At 38.9% G+C, this 25,553-nt stretch overlaps 1 protein-coding gene across 2 annotated transcripts; it reads right to left on the bottom strand.

The window, feature by feature from the left end:
- Positions 1–4,455: 4,455 nt before the first annotated feature.
- LOC140931424 (plexin domain-containing protein 1-like) lies at positions 4,456–24,450 on the bottom strand. 2 transcript variants are annotated; one of them, XM_073381246.1, is made up of 12 exons: positions 24,255–24,450; positions 23,121–23,251; positions 22,814–23,006; positions 10,671–10,793; positions 9,199–9,252; positions 9,057–9,121; positions 8,556–8,658; positions 7,775–7,870; positions 7,357–7,444; positions 6,784–6,856; positions 5,955–6,137; positions 4,456–5,772 (listed from the first exon to the last, which is right to left on the bottom strand). In XM_073381246.1, exons 1-12 carry the CDS (start codon positions 24,337–24,339, stop codon positions 5,680–5,682), a joined length of 1,287 nt encoding a protein of 428 aa, XP_073237347.1. In that variant the 5' UTR covers positions 24,340–24,450; the 3' UTR covers positions 4,456–5,679. The 2 variants fall into 2 exon arrangements, with proteins under 2 accessions (XP_073237347.1, XP_073237348.1); XM_073381247.1 differs by lacking the exon at positions 9,199–9,252.
- Between the last annotated feature and the right edge of the window lie 1,103 nt (positions 24,451–25,553).

The following is a 25,553-nucleotide window of genomic DNA, read 5'->3' as shown; positions in this document are numbered from 1 at the left end:
TTAGAAACTAATACTAAAAAAATGCAGCAATTATAAACCTGAAGTGAAAACTTCCAATGATGTCTAAGTAATTATATTGTCTTTTCAAGGAATCTTCCACAATCTAAAGGCAATATGAGGCAGAGATGCTACAGACCTTGCGAATCTATGACACCAAGGAAACATCAACGAAGACGTCAGTATGAAAAATTAAAACATTTCTCAAACTACTACAAAAATAAACGCATTACGTGACCAATAGCCAAAGGTTAAGTCATTGATATCTCAAGTATTTATAAAGTGCAACCAATTAAAAAGCAAATACCCTGAAGACTACTCGACCGTCGATAAAACAGTGCATGAAAAACTCTTAGCAAGGAAATCCTGTTTCGTGTAGGTAGCCACGTTGTTGCACGATCAACAAGGCGCGTCATTTCAATCGTCCACTCATTTGCATACAACGAAAGTTCACATAGCCTCACCATCGATATCATCGAAATTTTGTTCATGTAAGATTCTTCTTTTTTTCGTCCACTGAGGTATTCACTTGCTCTAAAGTAATTAACGCTTTAAAGCAATAGAATCCGTGGACCGACCCGTTCGGGAAAAGCTCTACATCTTTCGCATTGATCTTCCCTAAGCTTTTTTCTATGCATGACTTTCGTCACGCCGAGATACTTATCCCCAGTTTCCACGGTCTGCACTAGGAACGCCTGGGACTATGATTACGATTTGGCACGGACACAAGAAAAAAAAACGGTTGTATCGTTAGAGTCTCTCTCTTCTAAAGCAAGCTCGACTAATTGAAACTTATGTGACGCAATTTTCCATGGAGCATGATTAGATGAGCTTTACAGTATGTTAAAAAAAATAAGAATGGATAAAAATTTACAAGCAGGTAAACGGTAAAAAAGCAATAAAGATGATAAAAATATAAATAAATAATAAAATAAACAAAATGAATACTCTACGACAAATTAAAAGCTTGTTGGAAAGATATGTTTTATCATAGCATTTAAAAATTGAAAGAGATTCAAGGCTAGATATTTTACTGGGGAGATTGTTCCACAGCTTCAAGGCCGCAAAACAGAATGCTCTACGACCAAGTTTTTGGGAGCATCTTGCCGCTTTGAACCTTTAGCATAATTTTTAGGGAGAAAGAAATAAGTCTGATTATTCACTAGGTTTTTTGCTGATCTTTTGAGATCGTCATGATCTTTCAGTAGTGTGCCTAGTTGGTGCCTGTTAGCAAACAGATCAACGACTTCTTCCAGATCAATGACTGTTAGATAGTACAAATCCTATTCCTCCACTGTTTCTCTAGGCATATGAAACTAGAGAAATCTGACTACATGAGAGCACCCTGATTGGTTACTCCCCGCGCTAGAGAGTTTGCTTACTTATCCCGACCACGGCCACAAGCTGCGTTTTCATTTTCCTCAAGTCCGTCTAAAAATGTACATTGATACACCATTGGTACATGCCATTTTAGTGCGGTCTCCTTGATTATGCTCGTTCAAATTTTTGAAGACAATTCACATTTATTAACCAAAAAGTATTTTTAAGGATTTTGCAGACTTTCAGTAATCTCTAACTGTTAGACTTATCTTCAAGATTTTGAAATGAAGAAACTCGGTGTGTATCTGAGTTATTCGGGATCAAAAGTACATACCAAAGCCTAACAAACTGTGATTTTGACCTACCCCGCTTTGATACAGTGGCCTATGGAAGGCATTCGCTGCGCTACCAAGAACCTTTTATTTGGTTAAAGGTCAGTGGTGAGCCAAGAAACTTAACAAGCCTCAAAGCATTCAAGAAACAAATACGCGGTGTGGACCTTTCGATCCATATAGCTAATAGTAACTGCTGTGACCTGTGTAAATTCTGAGTCGCGTGCATTTGTATATAGTTTTAGGTTTTAGGTAAGATCATTAATTTAGTAATCGTGTATAATAGATTAGCGCCAGTACTTAGGAAAGTGTGTCCAGTTAGCTAACTGTTAAGCTAAATACATTGACACTAAAATAAAGTCATTATTATTATTATTATTATTATTATTATTATTATTATTATTATGAACGTCTGCTCTCAGAAAACTTCACTAATGGCACTTTCAGTTTTCTTCTTTTGAAATACTGAAACTGTTATTGCCATTCTCAAATTAAAAATACATACAAAAAGTGGTCTTTATGCCAAAAATTTAATTTCGAAGTTCAAAAATTTTCAGAAATATCCACGTTTCTCTCTTTGGCTGCCTGCTTCCTTATGCTGCCTTTAAAACGCTCGAGATGCACTCTCAGACACCCAAAATCCCCCCTCCCCTCCCTAGAGACTAACGCCTCCAGCACTCATCCGGTCCGCCTTCTCGTTGGATGGCACCTCCTGGTGAAAATACCTGTCTACGGGTCTGATTCTTGTCCGAATTCTTCCACAAATTTCTTCATGCATACCTTATGAGTAAAGGCGAGCGCCCGTTAGTAGTATAGTAGGGACCGATTAATCCTTTTTGCGCAGGGATGTCATTTACTGGAGGAAAAAATACATTAACGCCGATGAAGTCGTGAATCTCGTTAAGGTATAAAAGAGAGGAGAAGTCGTTACGTGTCGTTGCCATGGCAGCAAAAATTTTGGATCATAACAAACCGAAAACGTCACTTAAAAAATGAATTCGCACCGCTTCAAACTTTATCGATCTTATTCAATTTCATTTAATTTGGCAATTGTTGGCGAAATTTCCTCCGGTTGAATCCGAAAGGACCGAATCTAAGTTTAGAAGAGGAAAAAGACAACTTTTGTGTTGTGTTCACCTACTCCATAAAGCAAGCGTGTAAAAATTAGGAAGTTTCACGTCGCAGGGGTGCAACGACGGCAAAGAAATGTACAAAATAGCGTGATGAACGCGTGATGCACGTGCAAATTTGTTGTTTTGTCAATAAAAACCTTTTACTTTTTGCCGTTCGTTCCGTCGTCGTTGGTTTTCTTGTCATCCAGAAATAGTTCTACCATGGTGACGTGACGTCATACTTCTCCTCTCTATTGCAATGGCCCTTCGAAATTGATTTTAATCATTTATTTGTACCAATCCCAGCGAAGGGTGTTGTTTTAGAAGGGAACCAAGGGATGCTTGATAGAACGAGCCGATCTACATCAGAATAAATCGTGCATTCCAAAGTAATTATTTTAATTAAAACTGTATCTCAAAACAATATGTAGTGTCTTGTTCTATTTGAATTTAACTCCTTGTTAAGAGGAATTTTAAAAGCCATTTTCTTTATTCGACGAGAACACGAAAGACCCACGAGAGATTTCATAAGTCAGATGCAAATGGCAGTAAGTTGAAAATAAGTAATAGGAAATAATTAACTGAAATACATTGAAACCTCTATTTACTAAGGGGACACCTTCAGGACCTTTCCAAGTGTCCGCTCAATAGAGGTTCGTGAAAATTGCGCAATGTTTGTAACGATTAACATTCAACGGTTACTCTGTACTGTGAGAAAGTTCTATGTTGTTAAGGAAGCTAAGGAAGCTGTGCTGTACCTTGTGAAAGACGTTTAGGAGGAACTTTTGCTACTATTGACAATTCAGTCCGGTGTCCGCTTAATAGAGGTTTTCGACATTAGAAATTAGCCAAATACAATTAGTGTCCCGGAACTCTTAATAGAGGTATCCACTGAATAGGGGTTCGTTATAAAGGAAAATACAAGACGTTGATTTCGGGATCCGGCTTAGTGTCCGCATAATAGACGGTGTCCGCTTAATAGAGGTTTCCGTGTATTACATTTCGCGTCGCAATTCAACAAGCAACCTACAGTTTACGAAAAAGTAAGGTTAGCTAACACCTCAATAGAAGTGAAAACAAAAGCCAAGAATTTGGGTGTCGTCATGGATTCGATAAAATCTTGTCTTTCACTGAACATCTCAACGAAATTTGCAAGAAAGCCAATTATGCCATAAAATCAATTGGTCAGATTCGAAAGTACCTTCCTTTCGATGGATTTACAATGTTGGTTAACTCCCTTGTGATTTCCAGACTCGACTATTGCAATAGTCTCTTATATGACATCCCAAAATGCCAAAGAGATAAGTTACAAAGAATTCAGAATACTGCAGCTCGAATGTAACAGGAGCCCGCAGTTCTGATCATGTAACACCTATATTAGACAGGCTACCTGTGGAAGCGAGGGTTAACTTTAAGATTCTTCTAATCACATACAAAATCTTGAATGGACAACCTGCTTGATATCTGGAACCTCTGATTAAGAAATATCATCCATCAAGAGCACTACGATCATCATCCCGTTCGCTATGATGCACCCCAGCCATAAAATCCGAAACATATGGAGGACGTACGTTTTCTACTGCAGCGCCTCAGTTATGGATCACTATCCCAGAATACATAAAAAATGCAGAACGTGTTGCTTTGTTTAAAACAAAACTTAAAACACTTTTATTCAAAGAATATTTCCATTGATTTTATTTCTTAACGTTTTTCTAGTATTTTAAAGTGTACAATATGTATAATATGTCATCTGGGCTAGACATTTTTCTTATTTTCCTTCCTTTTCTTATCCATGTAAAGCGCATTAAGGATGGAAATGCGCTCAATAAGAACGTTTATTATTATTATGATTATTATTAAGACATTCTGGAGACATTTTATTGATAACAAAGCTAACTATAACATCCTATTTACTTATGATTTCTCTTAAAAAACTTTCTTAGGTCAAAGCACCATTTAATTAAAATTTAATTTAAAAAACTATTTTCTGGGGTAAACGTTTTCTACTAAAAAGAAGGAAAATAAGATAACGTTATCATTGTCTTATCGAATATTAAATTTGTGGTTCTATTTTAATATCTAGAAGCAGCATACCTGTACGGCCGCCATGTTTGCCCATGGGTTTGAAGTTTAAAAAAAAATTAAGAAATCCATCGAGCAATATATTTTGCGTATTCTTGCATTTTTTCCTAGTCGAAGTTAGAAATTTAGCTATTTCGTCTTCGGATAGCCGTTAACCTCATTTTATTTAGTCCACTATTGCCCAATCAGCCTCGTTCTAATCAAATATACCATCGAATCGATGGTATATTTTTCGTATCTTCCAAATATGGTAAGGGCAAGTTGGTTATGAAGATTAAGTCGGCGGATTGGAGCCAATCAGAAACGGCGAAATACTTTGAATGAATAATAATAAGTGTTGTACCATAATTCAAGTTTTTGATGTCATATTTTCAATGGCACGTCTAGATCGCACAAAAGTTTTGCTTTCTTTTATTTCGAACATTTCTGTTCATCGATGTCTTGTTAATATCGATTCTGCCAAAAACAGGACAACTTTCATGTCAAGTCTATTGGTGTTACAAATTTAGTATCTTTCTAACGAGCAGAAGGTCTCAGCTCTGAGGCAATCGAAAAGTGCTGGTCTGGTCTTCCGACTGAACACTGACCATGCCCTCTCCCTATTATCCCTTTGTGTCTCGCCATGGGGAAGAGGGCGTTATTTTTTTTCCGTTCGCCTCCCTCGCTCTTTAAAAAAACGCCTGATCGCAGGTTAGAAAACTGTATCAAACACCTCACGTTTGCGAAATTCGAGATTTTTCGAGATGAACACAAGACCATTTCCATACTATAAATGTCGCTTTCTTTGGAACTTTCTAGATTACTTTACTGTGTAATGTTCTCGATGCGGTCAGTCATTAACTGAGGATTTTGTTGAAAACGGAAGGGTTTGTTGGGCCACTATCTTGATTCTTCTCTTTTCTTTTTCGGCAAAATCGTCCCGGGCCATGCTACAAGAGACAAAGAAATCTTGTCAGTTTATCCCTTTTTTGCCGTAATAAAGCGTTTTCCCGTTTGCCGCCGTTAATCAGTCAGGCTGTAGAAGAAGGCTTATTACCGCAAATCCGTTGTCTTTACTTCAGTCTTTTTGTATTCTAACTGTAAACTTGTATAAGACAGTGACGCTACAAACCTGACGGAGCCAAAGCCCTGATGAAGAGTTAGGATGGGTGAAAGCATAAATCAACCACGCCCCAGAGATCAGCAAAGCTATGGCACCCAAACAAATAACCGCTATTATCCATGGAGTAAGCGGGCCCGAGCTGTCTTTAGCTGTTATTTGAAGTTGATCATTTGAGCTTCCACATTTGTCTACCTACAAAGAACCAAGAAATATTATTGAAAAAGAAAAACACTGTTTGTTGGCACTATACGGAGAAAATTTAGGCGAAGTAACATGACGAGTAAGGCTGTGCAACATCAACGCAGTCGTATAACCCTATGTTCTCTGCGCAAGGTAAACCCTGTAACTTACTCGAGAAATTGAAAAAAAAAATCAGCACTTTGTCGTCATGTTTACCGTTTAAGACATCTGCAACATGATGAGATTTGCACTTTACACAAAACCAGTCACCTGTCATACGCTACACACAAAAACAGCTTGATGAAATATTACATGACTTCTACAGCTAGTTGCTCTGAATCAACCTCAAATCAATCGATTATCAATAAAAACGTCTTTTGTGTTTAATTTCTAACGTCTGAATATCTGCACCAAATGGGCCACACTGAAATCGTGACCATGTATTCCTATTAAACCGTCGAGCATACTTTTCCGTAACGGTGTTTATTCAGACTGAAGAATAATTTGAATGACACTTTCAGCTCTTTCAATATGTCCAAGCGAGTCTCAAAGTGTTTCTTTTATTTAGATGATCGACGTGAATGCTCTGTTTGTTGGTTAACTACAAAATTTAACTTCCGCTTTGTCTAGTTTTCCCATAAACGGCGTAGTAACTTACTTCAAAAATTCCTGAATTGTTGCAGCCCGAAGAGAGCCATTTTTGACGATGGCGGTCAAATCCATCCGAGCACCTGATATAAAAAAAACAACAAAAGCCAAAATATAGAAACCAAGAGACAGAAAAAGACGTGAATCGGTTACAGAAACACCATTAACTACGTACAATGCCAGCCAGTGACGGATAATAATGATAATTATATCGTTAAGGATAAAATGATTCTTCGTTTCTGATTGGTCCAAATCCGCCCGCTAATATTTCATGACCAGCTAACGTTGAGCAAACTTGGACTGTGTGCGATATGCGATATCCGGTGAAATTACGTCAAAGGATAGTACAGGATGCTAAGAATGCTGATTATCACTGTGAAAATGTAGAAGGTGCCGTCGCTAGAACTATTGGTTTTTCTCTTTATTCTCTGCATAATTTCGGAGGGTGAATTATTTCGAATAAATAATGTCAATCAATAACTGATTGGATTCGGCTTTCCTATTATCTACAAATTTTGTAGAAGAAGGTGTTACCCTAAAAAAATGATTAAAATGCCTCAGGAAAACAGGAAAAGACAAAAACCTTTCAAGGCTTTGGCACCAGTTGCAATGAAACTCAGTGGAGTTTCTCCTCTCAGTGCATTCTTCGCATGTCTTGGCAGTGATGCAGTCTAAAAGAAATTTTTAGGAATCAAAACAGTGAGGCTTTGCCAAATTCTTGTACAAACCTCTCACAGTTATAATTATCTGATCAGTTTGGCTACCATCAGAGATATAACTTCATAGCTTATCCACATAAGGTAAACATGTTGATCATATAACTTTATCGAAATTTGTCGCCACAATAATGAAGGTTTCCTTGACAGTATAAAAGGACCATTAAAGTTTTGTCACTTTCACTTCCTGTAAGAATTGTGACGTCATGGTCTCAATTTCAGCGCCGGTTTATGGTACTTTAAACCGCTGAAAAAAGTCAGCCTGCAAACAAAGGAAGAACTTACTTGGTTTAGGACGAAGTATTACCACCGCGTTATCCACAGCCCAACTTTGGTTGATATGCACTGCATCATAAGTATAAAATGTACGAAATATTTGCCCTGAAGGTCAGCAGATCATTAAATTAATAAAAAATTTGGATAAAGAAATCACACCACTCTCTGCTGAATGAGAGGTTGTATAAGACCGGACCCAGTACTTCATAAACATAAGAACAAGGTCGTATAAAACATAGCAACAAGGACGTCATTCTCGTTGCCAGAAGGCTAATGTGGCCTATGGAAACAGGATTGCAAGTTCAGTATTGTGAGGACATCTCGACTCCAAAATCTCTTACTCTCAAAGTCCAAGTGTAAAACCTTGCTTATGGAAATGAGTTTTATCTCGCTTTGAAACAGAAGCTTGGGACAGCTTTGCCTAGTCCCTGTATGGCGTTTTCCCAGGCATTGTCGGTCAATTCACTTTGGTGACGTATCACGTCTTCCCTTGGACAACGTGACCAGAAACGAATTGGCCGCGCAGAATAATGAGGCCTAAGGACTAGGCACAGCTCGGAAAAGGTTCTAGTGAGAATAGGAATGGTTCGATAAGTAGTAACAACATAAGCGCAGCAGATACTGTTTTGGAAAGAGACAGATGCATCTCATTTTGACATTTTGGTGCAAACTGACCCTAAATTTATAATTCAATACGGCAGGCATCGTACGCACTAAGAGTCTACTCGGTCCATTTCTGTTTGTAGACGTTTTGTATAAGAAGAGGACTTAATATGCAGAAAGTACTTACAAATGCCATAGTAGTGTCTTAGTGTGTCCACATAGTATGCATCTGAAATACCCATATTTACGGCATGGGAAGCATTTGAAATGTTACGGACCGGAATTGGAATCTGCGAGAAAAGTTTGGGAGGAGACTTTGATGTTACTCAAGTGAGAAAAGCTTTTAAAACAATGCTGAAAATGTGCGTTGCAGGCGGATTGCTTGTTATTTTCTGATGTAGATATTGAAATAGCGCTTCTGAATTTTGAAAGACCTGCATTGAGGTTAGCTATCTTGGAAAATTTGAGTCTGATGTACTCTATACGTTTTTGAGAAAAATATGTCACCTTATTGTGTATTACGTTTGCCTTACATGGAGCTAAAAATTGCGTAGATTACTCATGTTAACCAGTTATTTTAATTGAACCGAGTTTGAATATAGTACATTGATATCGGTTAACGAACTATGAAATGACTCCTGAGTTCAAACCTTAAAGGACAGTAAATGTAAAATATAATGAATTTTACCTGGTGATAAGAGAAGACGATTTCACCTGTTTTATTAAGCGTACACTGAAAGGTGAAACCACCGGCTGAAATGAAGCAAACATGAAATTAGAAAAAAGCCTTTTAAGCTTTGCATTTTTCTTTCACAACTTGACGCTTTTACCTTGAGGATTTTCATGTAGAAGAATGTTAGACCACTGAACAATAAATTTTTGTCCTACAACAGAGAAGCAAACAAGCATCCAAGTTAGGATAAGGAGGAACGTACAAAACCTGGCACTTCTCTCGCCGCGAGGACACAACAAAATTCCAACACAGGTGTCCTTACGTTGATAAGAGTAACCCTTGTTTTTCCTTTTTTTGTCTTTTGATAGGTCAAGGTCTCATTTCCTGATGGAAAAATATTTTTTTCTCTTGAATTGTCTCCTGTTTTTTACATGGTCCTTGTAAATAAACTCCGTCTGGCAACTCGAATGATAAATTTTATCTTAGTTAGAAACATACATACATACAAATACATACATAAACATTATTTGAATTCGAATTTACTGAAGTAGCTCTTTTGAGCTAATATTTCCGAGCAAAATAGAAGTAAAACTTATTGAAAATTATTAAGGTTAGTAAAAAACATACCAAACTAATTTTAATGAAAATTCAAATTTCTTAAGGAATTTTTAAAGTCATCGATTGATACTATTTGTCTCGTGTCGTCTTTAAGTGAGTTCGAAAGCTTTGCAGCTTCGTACTTGATGGACTCGAGTCCACAAGTGGTTGTCTTAGGTTCAGGTAAACTCGGTACATTATTCCCTCTTAAAAAATATTTAGAGCTGCAAAGAGAAAACAGCTTCTTGTAAGAGACGCAGGGACAAGTAAACTTTTAAACACTACAATAAGCATTTTGTGATTTCTTCCACTGTACAAGGATATCGATGTTGTCTTAGCCTTGTTTAGCAATTCTTCATAACTAGAATTTGCATAATTAACAATAAATTTCAAAATGCGTTTATTTAAAAGCTGTAGTTTATCACGATTTTTCGCGCACAGAAGTGCCATATATTAAGTGAACATTAATGAAAGAGCGGTAGCACAGACGCCTTATATAACATGATGATCAGATACTTGTAGGTAGTGTTCCTTTCTTGTAGGGGGAGACAGCGGCTACTGTATCAGTTCCTGTACTTAGCCCTCTCTTTGGAGTATCATGGGGGCTTAAAAGAGGTTGGAGGCTTACTCTCCGGTTTTATTGGGAGCCCTGATTTTCAAGGTATGGCTGCTACTGAAACTGTGTACCACAAGGCTCAACAAATTCAGCCGAAGAAATACGCGCAATACAAGTGTGTACAAAAATGAACGCGTAAGTACAATGCAGTCATGCTATCAGCTATACGGCATACTTTACTGACTCAGTGGTGTCACCGATACTATAGTATATTGCAATATACGTTATATACAGTACTGGTTAGTACTGGTTAGTTTTTGGGTCATACGTTCAAGGAAGTTGATGCTTTGGTATTTCAAGTTTTGTTGCACAGAGAAGACCGACGTGCTGCTTGCTTTTGGAATAGAACAATGTAGTAAGGTATAGTAACCTACTTTCAAAGAAAATCAAAGATATGTGGGTAGATAGATACTCACCATCACCAAAGTAATGCACAGTGCTTGTGTCATTAAGTGAGGGATCGAAGAACGCCATTAATGGGGCCACAAATTGGAAATTTGCTATCTGGCGCTTTGTTGATGCTCCCAAATTGATAAATCCTAAAACGAAAAATTTTGGAGACATTAAAACTGTGTTTCATATGCCATAGCAAGAGGAGTTTATTTTGATTTCCAGCTGGAGATGGACGGTACCGCCACTTGTTCTTGGTGGTCATCCGCCGAGCCTGGCACTCATTCTCAATAAGGCTGCAGTGCGGCCGTCTTCTTCTATTCGTCGGATAATTTAAAAACCTGGGTATGAATGTGATGCAAAAGAGGAAAAACCGAAAAATTAAATTTGCACGCAATCCACACATATCACAGGTGTTCCAAGCTCAAATTATTTTAAACTATATGGGTATTCGAACCAAAAGGGATATCGGGGCCCGGGATAAACATTTTTATGAGGAAAAAACGATTGTTTTTGAACCCTACGAATGTGAAACGATTTAAATAAAATTGACCAACCTTAGTTACGGTGTGTTTCTTCATTCCGGTGTGGTTCCCTAGCTACCAGTTTAATCCTTTTAATATCCTTAATTAAGAGGCAGTCCCCCTAAAAGCGGTCCACTCGATTTCGCGACAAAAAATACTTTTCCTTTATTTTTTGTCGGTGAAGAGGCTTTAGTAGGCATATACTAAAATCGCTATTTTTGGTTTGAAATTCTTATTCTTAGCTCTGCTACAAGCCAAAACCGAATTGAGTCCGTCCGGCTTCTCAGAGAGTGTTTCAAAGACTAAAATTGATGGATTTTGAAAAGCGCGTTGCAAACAAACGAATGCCCGCACAAAAAATCTCTTCGATTCAGTTTTTTTAGTTAACCTTCGATAGTTCACAGGCTAAATAAAAATACCTTTGATTAAAACATGTTCAAGTTACAGTGGTTCAAAGAATACCTATTTTGCAGGCTTAATCCAAACCCTGAAAGTAAGGAAGATTTAAGGGAATGAAGCTGATTTTTTTCGTTTATAGGCTCAGAGTTGCGGGTATCTTCTGTGATTGCAACCACCACTAGATTGTAATCTGCCATTTTGCGTATTTGCATAATTACTGGCCTTGTCAGATGTCACTATTGTACAGGTTAAAAGTTCCATGAAATTGCCTCTTTTGGCACTTGAATTCGTCTCCGGCTTCTAAAAGAAAGTAATTAAGCTTCTTTAAGTACTTTTGAATCGAAAGAGATATATTAACAGAGACGGTCATGCATGTTACTGATTATCACGATCAACTGGCGGGCGCCGTCGTCTTGTAACTAGGGAACTTAAGATGGAGACGTTTTCGGGGCGACGGCTACTTCAACCGGATGTGACGTCATGATTTGTGCAATATTGCGCATGCTCTTGCTCACCGCATTGCCGTCGTGCTCCCGTCGGCGACGTGAAACTGGTCTGTTTGGCGTTGTGGCGAGAACGTGAGTATTTAACTTTCATTTCAATCAGGGTTGTAGCGTTTAGCAACCAGAATTTTGCAGATTATCGTTCTTAAATTGTCCTTGTTTCCTTTGAGTCACATTTCAAGCTCGATTTCCAAGCTATGTTATCAAAACTTACATCTTTATAATGTTTCGATGTTTCATGTCACAGCAGAGCCAAGATCCAATCTGATCCAATATGGCAAACAGCAAAGCGTAACTGAGCTTTATATGTTTTACATGGACAAAATTGTCCTACGAGCCAAATGAAAGTATCCAGACAAAAAGTATGTACTCCGATATTTTAATTGTGTGTTTTTAGCTCACTTTTTTCGATAGAGTATCGTATAAATGACCCGATAAATGAAACGTATGTATTGAAAATTGTTTAGAATAGTCTAGGTAATACCACGTACTAATGTATCGGTCAAATCGAAGCTTCAACATGCCCCCCCGGGCAACCCCCCGGGCATTTGACTTTTTTGAAAATTATTGTTCAAATTCCCCCCTACCCGGGCTAAAATGCCGTTCAAATGCCCCACACTAGGGTCCATTCAGGTGATCAAATGCCCCAACCCTGGGGACATTTCACAGGCACAAAAATGAGAGAAGAACGGCGGAAACGCCTTCAGTTGTCGAACAAAATCTTTATAAATATAAAAAAAACTGAGAAACACTGTTAGCGTATTTACTACGAACAAAAGTCTCGTGCAAAGAGGCGGAAATCGCCGCTACAAGGTCACTGAATGCTCAGCTTTTCTTCGTCATGCAACATAAAAAGCGTTCTATAAAAAAAGATTCCACCTATTGAGATTACTATATCATGACCATTTCACTGACATGCATCATCGCTTATTAATTAACATACTTGCAGAAGGTCAAAGTAGTTGACCTGAGCTTTTTATTTTATTTTATTTATGTTGTTGTATTGAATCGCCGGTATAGGTATTGTATTTCAATGTAAACACAACAATAAAATACATTCATACATTCAAAGCCTGAATCCAATTTTAAAATTTAAATACTTCAAATACGGCACAAAGCTTGCTTAATCCCTTTCCTCGTAACCAATTGGCCACAAAGGCACAATCTTTTCCACGAAAATTCTCTAACACCGCGTCCCCCATGATAGCTCACCACGCCAAAGATTTTACATGAAATCGAGGGTGCAGTTCAAATTCCCCACCCCTAAAGTATGGGGATCAAATTCCCCACCCCCTGGAAGACTCTGATCATCAAATTCCCTCCTCCCCGGGACGGCAAAGGTGTCAAATGCCCGGGGTATGCCCGGGGGGGGGGGGCATGTTGAAGCTTCGATTTGACCGATACAAAACGTGGGAATACTGAAAAATGATACAATACAAAACGATACAAAACGTGGGAATACTGAATACTAATTGTTGTTGTTGTTATTGTTGTTGCATGCAAGCAAATAAGCATTAATTATCTTAATTCTTTACGTGAAGCCATATTTTCCTCTTCGGTAGTCTTCCAAGGCGCCGTCCTCCTGGGTTCACTGCGATCTTAATGTTCGAATTTTGGAGGGAAGCGACGGCTACCTCTGTTCCAGGCTTGCTCTGCTAGTTCGGTCGCCGTCGCCCGAAAACGTCTCTATCTTAAGTTCCCTACTACCTGCACTAAACGGCATAGTATAAAATCTGGACTGGACTCTGGACTCTGGACTCCAGATTTTTTCTCAAGATTTTTAAATGAAAAAAAAAGAGAAAATTCAATTGTTTTTAAAAAAGGAAAATAAAATGAAAATAAAAAATTTTAAAACTTTCAAAAAATAGCGAGCGCCGAAGTACTTTTTAATGTATTTTCTTGTACTAAAAAGTGCCTTGCATAATGTTATCTTTTTATCAGGCGGCATGTCACCTAATTATCACGCGGTCTCAGTCGGTACTTCTATCGAACTGATTAAAGGTGAAGAAAGGACAGACAGACATGTTTATTTATTTATAATCTGGTGAGGGTTAACTTACCAACGGATAAGAAAGATAGAAAGTTATTAAATAAAACAGCTTCGAAGTAAACCAAAATAGATGGAACATAAATGTATTTTTTCTTGCATAAACTGTAGAAACATAACCATAACTATTAAAACCTAACAATAACCTAGCCTATACAATTACAATGTTAACTAGTACGCACGCTTAGACTGTCAGCATTACGAAGTCTTAAATGGCTTGAAGAATATTCCACTTAAAGATGAGAACCATAACAACACTATATATGCACCGGGGGGGGGGGGGGGGTACTCCCTATAATGGGCTATACGGGGAGGTTCCGCCCGAAAGGGGTACTTTTTCAGCCTTCAGGTATATGAAAGGGTAGGGATTTCACGACTTTAAGTATATAAAAGGATAAGCAAATTTTTCATTTAGGTATATAAGGGCGTTTAATTAAAATATCTCGCATATATACTTCATACTCTGGACTCTGGACTCATTAACTTCATTCTCAGGGTTTAGGAAAAGGGATACAACGTTCTTACATAGGTATGTGAAAGGGGTATCATTTTTAAGTGGAAGGTATACGAAAGGGGTACCTTTTCTCTCAAAAAATGGTATATGAAGGGTAAGAGGTTGGACCTTGGTGCGGAGCCTCCCCATATAAAACTTTGTTAAGTAGCCCCCCCCCCCCCCCCCCCCCCCCAGGTATATGCACCAATTTATAGAAAAAACCGCAACATTTATATTACCTTTTCAACATAAGGAGCTTTCACGATAAATGGAATGAAACATTCACAGAAGCGTATATAGCCCGATAACCTGTGAGTAAGGAGAGCCACGTCCTATACTAAATCTTTTACAGTATCAATTCATTCAGAATTTATTACTTAAAATCATCGATCGATTTACTATCGCATGACGAAGTCACTTGTGGTTTTAACGGCAGCAGTAAATTGTAATACGCTTACTTACTTTCATCATCACACATAGTACCTTGATTTTTTTTTATAAGATATTGGTGGTTTCACATCGACGCCAAACAATAGTTTACTCAAATTACGTCATAAAATTGTACAAGAGGTTAAGGATTAAATTAACTGCGAAAACCGTGGACGAAGATCCTGCTAGTTGTAAACGTTGGATCTCTAGAGAAGAGATCAAATCAGCCAAAATACAAAGAACAAGAACGAGAAGTCCGAAGACTGCTTTGCTGTAGTCTTCGGACTTCTCGTTCTTGTTACAAGAGGTTAAGTAGAATTTACCCTCCATTCATTTGAATCAGTATTATCACATCTGAAAATCTGGAAATGACCAAAAAATATCATTTTTTTTTTAAAGTTCAGAAAGCCGTTCATCGAGACATCAAAAGTTCCACAAGGTTTAATTGCAAAACAAATCGATCAATAAGAACAACTTTGATGACATAAGCTAAAACCACAGATTTTTGAAGGACATTTCAAACTCTCTCTCCACTTTACTCCCAGCCATGTCCAGGTTGTGTCCGCCGGGTTTTAGATAAGGCCGGTAAATTCCAGAAATTCAGAGAAAACACCTAGCGAGTTAAATAAAAAACGAGGGTTTATGACCGGAAATTCTGGCGAAGCCAAGTTAGACTGCCTCGCGAGATGGTATAATTTGTCCTGGTAAATGCCGCAGACAGTCGGATTTCCATTATTATTTGCCACTCGACACTTGACACAGTTCGACACAGTTCGCGCTGTTCAGTTTTCGTAACAGAACTTTTGAATTGACAGACGAATTTTAAAATCCTTCTAGTTCCTTTCGATTAACAATGGCACACATGGCATGGTATTTACGCGCGATGAATAATGCTTTGCCGTTCGTTTGACGGCATGAATAGAAGAATTCGTCGCACACTCCTCGTCTCGCCCAAAATAAACTTTTTCTCCTTCGCATAAATATAGCGAGATTTAATACAAGAAAATACATTAAAAAGTACTTCGGCGCTCGCTATTTTTTGAAAGTTTTAAATTTTTTTATTTTCATTTTATTTTCCTTTTTTAAAAACAATTAAATTTTCTCTTTTTTTTTCATTTAAAAATCTTGAGAAAAAATCTGGAGTCCAGAGTCCAGAGTCCAGAGTCTAGAGTCCACCAGAGTCCAGAGTCCAGTCCAGGTTGAGTCCAGAGTCCAGTCCTGGTTTTATACTATGCCGCACTAAACAGTAAACAATGTTTTTAATAGAATTCTCTAGATCAGAAGTTGATCCAAGTTCTCTAAGTAATGAAAATAAATATCACCACCCTGGGATACAAAACATGTACAAGAAAGGCAACGTAGAATGGTAAGTTTTTTCCACAATTTCAGAGTGAATTTCACCGCGGTGCATAAATTATTGTAATAATCAAGCTGTTTAAAAACGTTTGACGCACAACAAAAACAATTAGTCATTTACCGTTTTATCTGTTCTCGTTAAATAAGACGCTTACCTTTACTTTAGATTCTTGATGGAAGAAGTCTATCCAGCCAGCTGAAGTCATGCAGTTTCGTTAATTTTCAAATCAAATCATAGCGTGATTTGTCACGTAATGTTATAGTCACGTGGGTATACTACGTAACCCGTCGGCGGCCAAAATCTTTGTGATAAACGAAATTTCTGTTTCTCTCCATAAAAAAAATACCCTAATTGAATGAGTTTTTCCTCCTTAAATTGCACAAAACGAGTATCACACAGAGGAATTTGTATGAATCATTATCTTCACGACATGGACTCCGCCCTTCCATATTTTCAGGCCAGGCCGGCATAGAGTGGGTAGGGGTTGGGGGCAGTGGGATACCACTACACCCACTGTTGTCCTCATAAGGTACTAATATAGCTAAAGATTTGTAAAACGCTTGATACCGAGTGCCTGAGATTACCTTGAAAAAGAATACTATATACCTAAATACGGTATGTCAGGACTGAGACAGACCGTCCAATCTTCTTTATTTATCAAAAAAACTAGTATTAGCGTCCAAGGACAAGGAGCGAGCCGCTACGGGCGGGGTAAGGCGGCATGCTCCCCCAGAAACGCCATTTCTAGTGTTCTTAGCCTGCGTAGCAGGCGCTTGGAAGTAGTGGGTGCAACAAAGAGCTGGTGTCTGCGCGTGTCTCACTCTCGCGCGCCCGTTCTTTCTTGCGCCCACTACTTCCAAGCGCCTGCTACGCAGGCTGTAGTGTTCTGAGAGAACAATTTAAGTAAAAGATGTTGGTAAATCGACTGAAAAATACTGTGAATATTAAATAAATAAAGAAATAAAATAAATAGATAAATGATGTTTAATCACAGGTTGACAAGGTCCTGCCTTTTTTCATTGTGCTCATACAGAGCTCACTGCGCCTGTCCTCAGGTCCAACGACTCTAGCAAATTGTAAAGCTTCCAAAGGTATATTATCCTTAAAGCTTGCAATTGGACCCGCTCTATTTTAGTAGGCAGATGGGCAGGAAGGGCGTTATATCAAACCGCGCAACAGTGTACTCTAAGACGGAACGTAAGAGAGCAACGCAGATAGCCGCAAGGTCCACTGCACCTCCCCACCCTCCCCCCCTCCTAGAACCTTGTGCGAACGAACTGTTTCGAGTTCCTTTTGATCAATTTGTAAAGGGGGTAGCTGAGGGATGCTTTACGAAACACAACCGTGGCTCTTTACACTTTTTAGCATTAAGCTTCATCAAGAAAAAGTTTGGGACGCAGATTGAAATTGACGGTGGCACTTCTTATTTTTTCTTGGGCTTCTCTCGGGTAGCCCATCAGATCTTATAACAAGTACTGGAATATATTCTTTGATATTTTGACACACTGAAAGCGACTTGAACTGGAAGAAGGGTACTTCATACAGGCTTCATCAAGCAATATTGGTGTGATTTCGAAGAAATCAGGATTATTAGACAGTTTACTGAGAAACAACACACCCAGATAAACTGTATAACTTTCGGTTCACTGCAAGTCAGTCATGCGAGTCTAATCCGGCAGATTCCCTCTTTTGCCAGCCCATGCGAACTTTTGGTGAGCATATTTCGATCACTGTGACAACGTATATTTACGTAAAAAAAAATGAGTCTTAATATCAAAAATTTAGACAAAAAAATAATTTATATCCTTATCGTGACACTAAAGTTCCGTTAACCTGAACAAAATTGAGCGCGGATACCTGAAAACCCAAAACCCCCGGCCAGGCCTCCCTCCTTTAGAAGGTCAAAATCACGTAACCGGGATGTCAACAAGATGTCACATTAAAATACTCTACATGCAAACTACAAGACGCCATGTAGGTACATTTTTAAAGACTATTGCATCGGTTCTTTGGAAACGTTTCTGTCGTACTAACTATTTTGGCGTCTTATTTGAGACATTCTAAGTTGACAGCATAAGGGATTAGAGACTAGGCATCACAGGCCACCCCACGAGGTTCCTAATCTCAGCTGTTGCACATGCGATTTCACTTCTTTAAGCAACAAACTTGAAAAAAAGGAATCAAATTTTGCTCTAAAAGTTATGCTTTGCCAAGCCCGAGAAATGAATTCTCTTGTGCAACAATTACAATCAAACGACGATGGTAACGATGACGATCGTTACGATGGTCACGACGATGATCAAACGACGCCAATGTGCCCTTGCAAAAGGAAATATGGATACCTTTCGAATGCTCAGAAATTGCGTGAATCGTGAGCGTAAGATCTGCCGGGCAAAGTACTACGAAGCAAAGGTTAGCCATTTGAGGGAGTGCAAGCCATCCGTGTGGTGGAAAGAGGTGAAAAAGCTCAGTGGCATGTCACCTGCCTCAGAAACGCTGGACAACACCAGCAAATTACTGCAACACCTAGGTTTTCACCAGGTGCCCTGGCAAATTCCATCAATTCAGCGTTCCTGACCCCAATGCAGATTTTTGAGCCTCTTACCCACAATCCTTTTGACCCACTACAAGCCAACAACGAAAGTCATGCCGTAAATATGATATCGGAGTTTTCAACTTTTATGAAACTATCTACACTCAACCCCTCCAAAGCACACGGGCCAGACGGTATCCCGGCATGGTTATTAAAAGAAAACGCTGATCTCTCGGCGGGTCCAGTCTCTGCGATCCTCAACTCCTCGTTCTACAAATCCCGCCTTCCGCCTTCTTGGAAAGAGGCTGACGTTGTCCCGGTCCCAAAAAAAAGGCCTATTAATGATATTAACAAGCACCTCCGTCCGATTTCCCTTACGCCTATCTTGTCTAAACTCGCTGAAGATCACATTGTTGAAACGTTCGTTAAACCTGCTGTGTTACAAAGAATCGACCCTCGACAATTTGGAACTATTCCCAAATCGTCTACTACACATGCCTCGGTCAATATGACGCATAATTGGCTTGTTAACACCGACGGAAATGGTGCCACGGCAAGAGTAGTCCTACTTGATTTCCGTAAGGCCTTTGACCTTATCGATCACAGTGTTCTTCTTCAAAAACTAACAACATGTGATATTCCGAGTCAAGTCAAAGGTTGGATTGTTGACTTCTTGATGGACCGGAAACAAAGAGTTAAACTTGCTCAGGATTGTCACTCTGAATGGCGCTCTGTGCCTTCCGGTGTCCCCCAGGGAACCAAACTAGGCCCCTGGTTATTTCTTGTCATGATTAATGACTTGGACACACCAGTTGACATGTGGAAATACGTGGATGATACATCTTGTTCCGAAATAGTTACAAAGGGTAGTGAGAGCAAACTCCAAGAAGCTCTGGATGACCTTTCGAGACAAGCGAGTCTCGATGGGTTCCAACTGAATGAGGCCAAGTGCAAAGAACTTCGAATTGGATTCTCCAACTGCAACCACGATTTTGAGCCCCTAGTCCTAAATGGCAAACCCCTTGAATTAGTCACCAGTGCCAAATTGCTAGGCGTGACCATTAGCCACGATTTAAAGTGGAACATGCACTCCTCTGAACTAATTAGAAAATGTTCCTCTCGTCTCTATTTTTTACGTCAACTCAAGAGATCCGGAGTGGCTCCAAGTGAACTGGTGCAATTCTATGTGACATGTATTAGGCCCGTCTTGGAATACGCATGTCCTGTATTCCATCGTTCTCTACCAAACTACATCAGTGAAGATTTGGAACGGATCCAAAGAAGGGCTTTCAGAATCATCTATCCTGACCTGTCATATAGTGTGGCACTAGAAACAGTTGGCCTACCGAAACTTCATGAGAGGAGAGAAAAGATTTCAATCGATCTGTTTGACGAGATCGTCTGTAACCCCACCCACAGTCTCCATAGCCTCCTCCCCCAAAGGAAGAGTTGTAAATATGCACTGAGACGCAAAGGTGATTTCACTCTCCCCCTATGTAAAACCGAGCGTTTGAAGAAAAGTTTTATTTTTAGCCATGTCTATAAGATGTAGATAATTTTCTTATTTTCTCTTTGTTATCATCAGTATTTGTAAATATCCCGTAATTCAGCCTATGGCTGCAATGGTGTTTATAATAAAGTATCTATCTACAATATTAGCGACCTGGCAGGTTGGGGCAAAAGGGTTGGTAGGTTACCTCCTAATCCTTTACTCTGTACGTGAGCTTTAACTGAATGTGCCATATAAGAGGCCAAAATAGTAATTACAAGAAACTGGTTTGAAATGAACGGATAAAAGAGGGTTCAAAAAATGCACCTAAAGCCAGCCTTACACCTCGTTGGCCTGCTGCTTACGCGATTTTTTTAAAACGTTTTAAAGGCAAGGGATCAATATAGCCTGCAAGACGTATTTTGCTGTGCGATCGATTTGAACTTTCGACTGACCGAGAGTTGGGGCGAGTCAAAAAATGATTCCAAGGGAGAAGTTGCCTGCCCCTCCTCATCGGGTCGCGCGTTAAAAAAAAAACGCCTGCTCTGCATGCAGGCTAGGATTAATAAGGCCAGAGGTACCATGCCGTAAAAAATAATGATCCATTACCAAAACAAATTCCTCGGTGTGATACTCGTTTTGTGCAATTTAAGGAGGAAAAACTCATTCAATTAGGGTATTTTTTTCTGAAGAGAAACAGAAATTTCGTTTATCACAAAGATTTTGGCCGCCGACGGGTTACGTAGTATAGGCACGTGACCATAACATTACGTGACAAATCACGCTACGATTTAATTTGAAAATTAACGAAACTGCATGACTTCAGCTGGCTGGATAGACTTCTTCCATCAAGAATCTAAAGTAAAGGTAAGCGTCTTATTTAACGAGAACAGATAAAACGGTAAATGACTAATTGTTTTTGTTGTGCGTCAAACGTTTTTAAACAGCTTGATTATTACAATAATTTATGCACCGCGGTGAAATTCACTCTGAAATTGTGGAAAAAACTTACCATTCTACGTTGCCTTTCTTGTACATGTTTTGTATCCCAGGGTGGTGATATTAAATTTTAATAACTTAGAGAACTTGGATCAACTTCTGATCTAGAGAATTCTATTAAAAACATTGTTTGCTGTTTAGTGCAGGTAGTTACAAGACGACGGCGCCCGCCAGTTGATCGTGGTAATTAGTAACATGAATGACCGTCTCTGTTAATATATCTCTTTCGATTCAAAAGTACTTAAAGAAGCTTAATTACTTTCTTTTAGAGGCCGGAGACGAATTCAAGTGCCAAAAGAGGCAATTTCATGGAACTTTTAACCTGTACAATAGTGACATCTGACACGGCCAGTAATTAGCAAATACGCAAAATGGCAGATTACAATCTACTGTTGGTTGCAATCACAGAAGATACCCGCAACTCTGAGCCTATAAACGAAAAAAATAAGCTTAAAACTTTACTTTGATATGATTTTTAAACCAGATTTAGGCCGCAACTTTTGAGATATTTTCCCTTAAATCTTCCTTACTTTCAGGGTTTGGATTAAGCCTGCAAAATAGGTATTCTTTGAACCTCTGTAACTTGAACATGTTTTAATCAAAGGTATTTTTATTTAGCCTGTGAACTATCGAAGGTTAACTAAAAAAACTGAATCGAAGAGATTTTTTTGTGCGGGCATTCGTTTGTTTGCAACGCGCTTTTCAAAATCCATCAATTTTAGTCTTTGAAACACTCTCTGAGAAGCCGAGACGGAGTCAATTCGGTTTTGGCTTGTAGCAGAGCTGAGAATAAGAATTTGAAAACAAAAATAGCGATTTTAGCATATACCTACTAAAGCCTCTTCACCGACAAAAAATAAAGGAAAAGTATTTTTTGTCGCGAAATCGAGTGGACCGCTTTTAGGGAGACTGCCTCTTAATGGAAATCTATAGAGAGAGCCAACCAGTTCCAATAAAACCCATAAAACGCAGTGGGCGTAAATCATCTTAGGAATCACACACAAGAAAGAAGAAACGCACAAAGCGTAAGCGACGTTGGCCGTTTTTATTTGAATTTTTTCTTATTTGTAGGTTACAGAAATAATCGGGTTTTTTTGCCCACACAAATCCTTATTTTTCGGTTACCAACAGTGCCGACGGTCATATTTCCACCTTGTGCAACCTGGGCACACACACACACACAAAAGCCATCAAGCTGTAATTAATAGTCGGTATAGCTTGCACCTTGCCTATTCTCTAGGCCTCATTATCGCGAGCGGCCGATGCGTTTCGGGTAACGTGGTCCGAGCGAGTTTTTGGGTTAGGGTTAGGGTTCCGGCTGTCTTGGATACGTCACCGAAATGCATTAACCGAGAAGGACAGGGAATAGGCAAGCTTGCACCTAAACCCTACTTACCCCCGCTTGTTAGGGTTGCATTTGTTACCAAATGACCATAGTATGGGAATTCAAAAGGCAGTTTGATGTCTTTGACGGCGAGTTTGGCTGACGACAAATGCTCATCAAAAACGCTTCCATCTTTACTCCTAAGATCGATCCACATTTGCCAGCCATCAGGATTAAATTGTGACGTGTAGTACTTGTGATTGTTCTACGAATATTGGAATAATAATAGACTTAATGATGTGTGTCACTGTGTCGTGTATCATGTTGTCTTCTTCATCCATGTGGAAATTGAGTCAGGAATGGATTTGATTTAACTCACCTGTATCGTGTTATTCATAAATATGAGATCCTCTTCCCTCTTCTCGCGGCTCTTGCTGATGTCGGCACGTTTGATTTGTATTGGTGTGAATAAGTCATAGAGTATTTCGCCAAGTCCATTTCCTGATATTTCTGACGGAAGAAACATTCAGGGGCAGTCAACGTCAATTTGTGCAATATATCTGTTCGGAAGACGAATTGAGATCTAGAATTTTCGGAACATCTGTTGCAAAATTTCTTGCTTGCCTGCCTCTCCTAGGATTTTAGAACATCTAAAAATGGTATAATTGCCCATTTTTAACGGATTTTGTACCCTTAATAGGTCACCTAGAAATTTGGGGAGCCTTTTTTTTTCTGGCTGAAATTTTCGAAAAGGTAAGTTTTGATCCCTATAATTTTCGGATCACTAGACTTTCAGCTAGGAAATCCGAACAGAGGAAAAATTTTTAGGGGATAAAAATATGCCTATACTCTACTGTTTAACTACTAAAATACGCTTAACAATGCTATGTTTAAGTGATTTTGAACTAAATTCTCGTTGGGTGCCCCTGAAACATTGTTAGAAAACAGATTTGAGCCACGTTGGTAGTGATCGAGCCAAATTACAGTAGGTGACAAACTGATTAATCTCACAGAAAACGACGAAGTTGAAGGACTTTTCATCTGTATTACTCGCCAGAAAACTTTCACTTGAAATAATTTATTGTGTCTTCAATGTGGCTAGACTTTGAAACATTTGTTTCATATTACAGTTTTCGCAGCATATGTTTGTTTCGATGCTATAAACTCATTCTCCGAAACATCGCTTAGTTTCCGCGACAGTTGCTAGTTCAACAAGTCCATTGCATGATGTGTTCACTGTATGCTTTGTGCATGTGTGTAATAAATAAAGGTTTCTACGTTTTATGTTACATCCAGTAGCACAGTATAATAAACGGGCTATTTTAGACAGACCTCAGTTTGCAGGGTATACAACAGCTTCTAACCTGAGGTATTTCGCACATATCCACTGAGCTGATCTCATTGCTTCTTCGTCACGAGGCTTTTATTATTGTACTGGCAACAACCTCCATATAAAAAGCTCCGTTTTGCATTAAGGAATATAACAAAAGTTATGATTATTGGGAGTCCTTACCTTGGCAGCTTGTGCTAGTTAAAATAGCTAACGCTGTTGCAAGTCTAGCAAGCTGATGTCGAAAACCTTCGATTGTGCGAACCATATAGGGGAAAGATTGGACACAATATAATGCAAATGGATGTTTAAACCTTGAGATCGATCATGGCCAAGAGATTCAGCCGATTCTATAAAGTCACGAATTTTGGATATGCCTTGATTGTTTCCTTTAGATATTTGCATAGTCATTCACATAAGGTTTAATGCTTGACTGGATCTTCATTGTAAACATAACTTGTAATTAGTTGCCATGAAAGAGCTAAGTCGTCAAAAATAATTGAAGAAAAAAGCCGAGGCGCTTTATACATTCTGCCAACAGTTTCATAATTGCGTAAGAAGTTTGCACTTGTTCGTGACAAACTACTTACCCCGCCCCCCCCCCCCCGACCATTTTTATTCAAGTGTCGATGAGATTATAACTGTGGACTGGAGGCTTTTAAAACTTCTAAAACAAGCAAACCAGAAGTCTCTGCTTTTATTCTTTTATAACAATGACATAACTGAGGTTACACAACTAAACCAATATCTACCCTAGTTGCCACCATGTTACATCCATCCTGATCAGTTCCGTGCGGTATCCTGAAAGCAGCACACCCATTGGCCGGGTGCCGGACCTAAAGCTGAGTAAGCACTGAGGCAACTTCTGGCAAAGAGAGTAGACTTCGATGATAAAAATTCTAGCCTTGCCAACAGAGCTATGCCGGATGCCATTGCGCATGTCCTAAAGGAGGCTCCAATGCCGCCATACAACAACAACAATAAAATAATTTGTATCGCGCTTTACAATGATTATGCCAACGTAAAAACTAAAAGCCAAAAACATACCGAGGTAAATTAATTACAAAGCTTAGAAATGTATGTAGAAGAAATAAAAGTTAAAAATCTATAATCAAAAAATATACTAAGATATAGATTTACAGATAACTAAAATGTAAATACGTGTACTAGAAATAATAGTTAAAAGTCGTAGGCTTCTTTAAAAAGATAATTTTTCAAATGTTTTTAAAAAATAGCTATTGATGGAGATAGGCACGTTATTCCATAGGCTTGTCGCAGCAGTGCTGAACGCCCGGTCCGCAGAAGTCTTAAGTTTAATTAGCCAGTGGCACAGTGAGCAGTTCTTGGCCACTGGAACGTAATGACCAAGAGAACCTTCGATGACTCAGAAGACTGGAAATATAAGGTGCTTTGCGGTTGCGTGCTTTAAGACTAATAACAATTAGCTTTAAGAATAATGCGGGATTGTACAGGTAGCCAGTA

Source organism: Porites lutea, chromosome 3 (genome assembly GCF_958299795.1).
Source record: "Porites lutea chromosome 3, jaPorLute2.1, whole genome shotgun sequence".
Classification (NCBI taxonomy): domain Eukaryota; kingdom Metazoa; phylum Cnidaria; class Anthozoa; order Scleractinia; family Poritidae; genus Porites; species Porites lutea.
Note: the sequence above shows the minus strand (reverse complement) of the source record. Positions and strands in the feature narration are given on the sequence as shown.

Excerpts from the sequence above, each read along its gene's own strand:
- LOC140931424 (XM_073381246.1), bottom strand. The coding sequence starts at position 24,339 with ATGGTTCGCACAATCGAAGGTTTTCGACATCAGCTTGCTAGACTTGCA. Across the intron at positions 7,871-8,555 it reads AAGACACTACTATGGCATTT|GGCAAATATTTCGTACATTT; the intron begins GTAAGTACTTTC and ends GCTGACCTTCAG. Across the intron at positions 6,857-7,356 it reads TGGTGCCAAAGCCTTGAAAG|GTGCTCGGATGGATTTGACC; the intron begins GTTTTTGTCTTT and ends TTTTTATATCAG.